The sequence below is a fragment of the Lynx rufus genome, unplaced genomic scaffold (assembly GCF_022079265.1).
Source record: "Lynx rufus isolate CCGP_SWC_20201006 ecotype Redwood Valley unplaced genomic scaffold, mLynRuf1.p SCAF_24, whole genome shotgun sequence".
NCBI lineage: Eukaryota > Metazoa > Chordata > Mammalia > Carnivora > Felidae > Lynx > Lynx rufus.
Genome location: NW_025814839.1, coordinates 10,735,001 through 10,741,000, shown reverse-complemented (window position 1 = coordinate 10,741,000; position 6,000 = coordinate 10,735,001). Strand labels below are relative to the sequence as shown.

Genomic DNA, 6,000 nt, shown 5'->3' with positions numbered 1-6,000 from the left:
TTTTAACCCCTGTAGCACGTATTACTTTCCAACATACTATGTCATTTACTTATTTAAGTCATTGATTCTGTAAGTATTTATTAGAACTTGCTATGTGTCCTGGCTCTGTGTAAGCCCTTGTGGAGCTCCACAAGGGCTTACACTATAGGTGGAGTAGATAATTTATTTATAAGTAAGAGACTATGTCAGATAAGTGTATTACCTCCTGTTACAGTGAATAAAAATCTGCTCTTTAATGTCAGATTTGCCAGACTGAACTTCCTAAGACCTGTGTGGTGACTGTTTTTACCTCCCTGTGCCCAACATCTTGAAGAAGATCAGGATTTTCCAGGCTCTTCCTCCTCAAATTGGTAGCACACACTTGCTCTGCTCCTATATCTCTTCACCTTTGGAGAGATGTTGAAGTTCAAATATGGAGCAAGGAATCTGCTGGACGCTGGTGCTGCTGAACCCATTGCCAGCCGGGCCTCCAGGTTGAATCATTTCTTCCAGGTAACAGGCTGCCAACTCCTTCACCTGCGTGTGTTCCCTTGGCCCCTCCTTGTTGCTCTTATCCTTATAGGACTGAGGCTAATCTTCTAGGAGAAATCTCATTGGATGTTTTATATTGCTGATAGTTTTGGGAAAAGGAGCCATTGTACAGACAGAGGAGTAGATAGCTGAACTTGTCCTTGAAAGGAGATCTCTCTCTCTTTTTTTAAAAATCATTTCTCACACTTTACACATCTATACTAAGTGTTGTCCTTTTATTAAAGAAAGAAAAACAAAATTTATCAAGAAAATATTTGACCATAATTGCTATAGGTGTAATCCTATTTTCATTCAAGAGATGTTTATTTAAAACAAACAAAACAAAGCTTGATAAATACCCACACCTGTGAAAACCATAGTCCACTCAAGAAATAGAGCATTTCTGGGTTGCATGGGTGGCTCAGTCGGTTGGGCATCTGACTCTTGATCTCAGGGTCCTGACTTCAAGCCCCATGTTGGGCTCTGTGCTGGGTATGAAGCCTACTTAAAAAAAAAAAAAAAAAAAAAAAAAAAAAAAAAAAGAAAGAAAGAAAGAAAGAAAAAAAGATATAAAATATTTCTATCACCCCAGAAGTATTAAAGCTTACTATCAGGAAATAATTTCCAAGTGGATTTCTAATTCTTTTGTTTTTGATGAAACATTGTTGGTGTAGAAATCCTTGTTTGACTTATATATTCACCAGTCAGGGGGACAATATGGATAGTAGTGAAGATTTAGGTTTGAATCCTGGCCCCACATTAGTTAGCTGTGTTACCTTGAGTGACTCATTTGCCTTCTCTGAACCCATTTGCCACTCTTTTTTTTTTTTTTTTTAAGATTTATTTTATTTATTTTGAGAGAGAGAGAGTGCATGAATGGGTGACGGGCAAAGAGAAAGGGAGAGAGAGAGTCCCAAGCAGGCTCTGCACTGTCAGTGTGGAGCCAGATGTGGGGGCTCAAACTCACAAACGATGAGATCGTGACCTGAGCTGAAAACCAAGAGTCAGACGTTCAACCAACTGAATTACTAAGGTGCCTGCATTTGCCACTCTTGAAAATAGAGGTTAGAGCACCAAATTCAGAGGGTTGTCATGAGGATTAAATGATAATTTATGTAAAGCACTTGGCTCTTGATAAGCCAATAGTTATAAATGGTAACTATTATTAATGTTAAGTGTAGAAATAATATTAGTTATGGTAATGATAAATTTAAAAAAAAATTTTAATGTTTTTATTTAATTTTGAGAGAGAGAGCACGAGCAGGGGAGGGTCAGAGAGAGAGGGAGACACAGAACCCAAAGCAGGCTTCAGGTTCCAAGCTATCAGCACAAAGCTCGATGTGAGGCTCGAACTCATGAACCTTGAGATCATGACCTGAGCTGAAGTTGGACGCTTAACCAACTGAGCCACCCAGGTGACTGAGCCACCCAGGTGCCCTAGTAATGATACATTTTTAAAAAAAGATTTTAGGGGCGCCTGGGTGGCTCAGTCGGTTAAGCATCCGACTTCAGCTCAGGTCATGATCTCGCGGTCCGTGAGTTCGAGCCCCGCGTCGGGCTCTGTGCTGACAGCTCAGAGCCTGGAGCCTGTTTCAGATTCTGTCTCCCTCTCTCTCTGACCCTCCCCCGTTCATGCTCTGTCTCTCCCTGTCTCAAAAATAAATAAACATTAAAAATTTTTTTTTTTAAATAAAAAAAAAATAAAAATAAAAAAAGATTTTAAGTAATCTTTACACCCCATGTGGGACTTGAGCTCAGAACTCTGAGATCAGGAGTTGCATGCTCTACTGACTGAGCCAGCCAGGTGCCCCAGTAATGTTTACTTAACAGTAACTCTATTTTTAAATTTTATTTTAATTTACATTTATTTAAATTATATTTTAAATTTTATGTTTACTTAACAGTAATTATATTTAGGAGGGTATTTATGCATGGATGCCTGTATGATGATAAATACTAATACTTTTTTGATGACATTTTCCCCCCAAAATACTGGTATTGGGGAATGTTCAAACAGATCAGTGGAGACAGACTGAAGGCTTAGGTTGTTCTATGCCATCTTCCCTGTTGCCATTTTAAGCCATGAGATATTTTTCACAAATGAATAGTCTGCCTCTGACCCTAGCTGACTGGACTACTGCCACATTTTAGCCCCTTTACATTTTACTCCAAAACTTTTTCAACTTCTTACAAAATTTACTAAGGGCTTATAGTGTGCTCATTATGTAACAAGTGTGGCTTCCAGAGAGCTGGGTACAGGGCCAGCGTGCTCCTGATTATCTCGCATCAGAACAGATGTAAGGACTGTTTTGACTTACATTTTAAATAGGAGGAGACAGGCAGCAAGAGAGGCAAGGACTCGTCCAGGATCATGCAGCGCCAAGCTCCAGAGATCGGACATGTAACCACTGGCGACATTGCCAGTGTGTGTCAGAGTTTATTAAATGTATATTATACTTAAGTGTCATTATAGAAGCAAGGATTGTGGGTAGATCCCCAGTTCATCTTTTTTTAATGATGAGTTCCTCCCTGCCCCCACGACTGGTATTATTTGCAACTGTAGCATACACCTGACAATTGTCTAAACAGGCACTGGATACTGTTCTTTCCCGTACAGTGCTATTTTACCAAGGTTTAGATAGAGTAGTGATTTTGTTTTCCATCCAGGGAAGTACTCTAGATTGGGTCTTAGCTTCTACTAACATTCTGCTTAACTTTCCAACGACTTCTCTGTTGGCGGGCGGCAGATTTTTAGGTTTTTGAGCCAGCAAAGTTTCACAAATTTGCTGGGCTAATGTAGGTTTGCCAGCTTTTTATTTTGCCAAGTAAAGGATGTACAGAGAAAGGCCTATTATCTCCAGTCCTTTCATTTCAAAAATAAGGGACTTTTTTTTTTTTATAAATAAGGGACATTTTAAGAAATACCAACAGGGGTGACTGGGTGGCTCAGGTCATGAACTTCCAGTTCATGAGTTCAAGCCTCACATCGGGCTCTGTGCTGACAGCTCAGATCCTGGAGCCTAGTTAGGATTCTGTGCCTCCCTCTCTCTCTGCCCCTACCCCACTCATGCTCTGTCTCTCTCCCTCTCAAAAATAAACATTAAGGGGCGCCTGGGTGGCTCAGTTGGTTAAGCGGCCGACTTCGGCTCAGGTCATGATCTCGCGGTCCGTGAGTTCGAGCCCCGCGTCGGGCTCTGTGCTGACAGCTCAGAGCCTGGAGCCTGCTTCAGATTCTGTGTCTCCCTCTCTCTGACCCTCCCCTGTTCATGCTCTGTCTCTCCCTGTCTCAAAAATAAATAAACGTTAAAAAAAATTAAAAAAAAAATAAATTTTTTTTTTTAATGTTTATTTATTTTTGAGAGACAGACTGAGTGTGAGCAGGGGAGGGGTAGAGAGAGAGAGAAAGACACAGAATCTGAAGAGGCTTCAGGTTCTGAGCTGTCAGCAGAGAGCCCGATGCGGGGCTCGAACTCACAAGCCGCAAGATCATGACCTGAGCTGAAGTTGGACACCCAACTGACTGAGCTACCCATGCGCCCCAAAAAATTTTTTTTAAGAAACGCAACAAAGGAAGGATGTTACTTCAGAAAAAAAAGACCACTTTAAAATTTGAATATATTTAGCTTTATAGACAAATCATTATGAGGTGTTCATTTTTTCTCATTTTGGGCCAACTTGAGAACTTTGTTAAGAATCAGTACTGGATTTGGGAACTGCTGCTGTAGTTAGTCCAAACTACTAAAGAACAAAGGAACAAAGGCTTATTAATTTTTGGAGTTTGTGGCAGAACTATAAAGTGACAGGTATGGTGGCTTGTGACCCAGTGCTTCACATACCCAGCTGAGGTTTGAATTTCTTGATGAGCTTGCTAATAAAACAGATTTTAGGGGCACCTGAGTGGTTCAGTGGGTTAAGCGTCCGACTTCGGCTCAGGGCATGATCTCACAGTTTGTGAGTTTGAGTCCTGCTTTGAGCTCTGTGCTGACAGCTCAGAGCCTGGAACCAGCTTCGGATTCTGTGTCCCCCTCTCTCTCTGCCCCTCTCCTGCTTGTTCTTGGTCTCTCCCTCTCTCAGAAATAAGTAAACATAAAAAAACAAAAAAACAGATTCTAAGCCACAACCTGGAAAATTCTCACTCAGTAGGTCGGGGATAGCACCAGGTAATTTTTTTGTTGTTTTTCGGCTAAGTTCTTCGGGTGATTCAATGTAACCAGTCTGTTTCTATTATCCAGTGCTGTGTAAGAAACCATTCACAAAGTTTAAAGCAGCAATGATTTATTTTTCTTCTGATTCTGTGGGTTATTTGGATTCAACTAGGCAGTTCTGTTCTACCCTGTGATGTCAGCTGGGGTCACTCAAGGGGCCATATTATGTTGGGAGCTTGGCTGGGACTGGAACATCTGGGTGCTGACTGCTGACTGGGGCATCTGACTTTTCCTCTAGCTGACTTCTGTATGAAAGTCCTTCATTATTCAGTAGTCTAACCCAGGGCTGGTAACTTTCTTCTGTAAATAATAAATATTTTAGGCTTTGGGAGTGGCTCCAACTATTCAACTCTGCCACTGTAGCACAAAAGCAGCCACAGTATGTAAATGAATGGGTGTGGCTGTGTTCCAATAAAACTTTATTTATAAAAACAGGCAGTGGGCCAGATTGGCCTATGGGCCATAGTTTGCTGACCTCCGTCTGGTCTAAGCTTTTTTACATGGCCACTGGCTTCCCCAAAGAGAAAAGCAGACGGTGCTAGGCTCCTTTAGAACTCTGCCCAGAACTGGCACAGTGTCACTTGTGTCACCTTCTGTTGCTTAAAGCAAGTCACAGAGGAAGTACAGATCCAAGGGGAGGAGAAATAGACTCTGGCTCTTGATGGGAGTGCCGGCAGCACCTACAAAGTTAGAGGGCCTGTTGGTGGCCATCTTGGCAGAGAGACCCCACACAATCCATAGCCTGGCCCATGGAAATCTTTGCTCTAGACCAGAGGTTGCAAACTCATGTCCCTAGGGGCCAGGAAGTGAATATAAGTGAGTCACATGGGCCAGATGGAAGACTGGCAGTGAGGTCTGCAGTGAACTGCTGAACACATTCACTACGGAGGGGCAGCATCACTCAACCACAGCTCAGCATCACCAGACGGGAATGTGGGACAATGTTGCCCAATCCTCCAGTATTTTAGGAGAACCCTCAAATCCCACCCTTTCTTTTGAATGGAATTTCCTGATTTTTCAATATTGGCAGAAAATTCAAATTGAAGTGCTGCAGGCCTGGGGTGCCTGGGTGGCTCAGTTAGTTAAGCGTCTGATCATGACTGTTGGCTCAGGTCATGATCTTGCGGTTCGTGAGTTCGAGCTCTGAGTCTGACTCTGTGCTGACAGATCAGAGCCTGGAGCCTGCTTTGGATTCTGTGTCTCCCTCTCTCTCTGCCCCTCCCCTGCTCACACTCTGTCTCTCTCAAAAATGAAATAAACTTAAAAAATAAATAAATAAATAAAT

General features: G+C 42.1%; 1 protein-coding gene across 1 annotated transcript in view; it reads left to right on the top strand.

Annotated features, from left to right (window-relative positions):
- The first annotated feature begins 340 nt into the window (after window positions 1–340).
- CIT (citron rho-interacting serine/threonine kinase) overlaps window positions 341–6,000 on the top strand; it is a 164,183-nt gene continuing 158,523 nt past the window's right edge. The window contains exon 1 of the mRNA XM_047088045.1: window positions 341–492. Within this exon, the coding sequence (XP_046944001.1) occupies window positions 397–492 (96 nt within the window). The 5' untranslated portion in view covers window positions 341–396. The remainder of the gene's footprint in view (window positions 493–6,000) is intronic.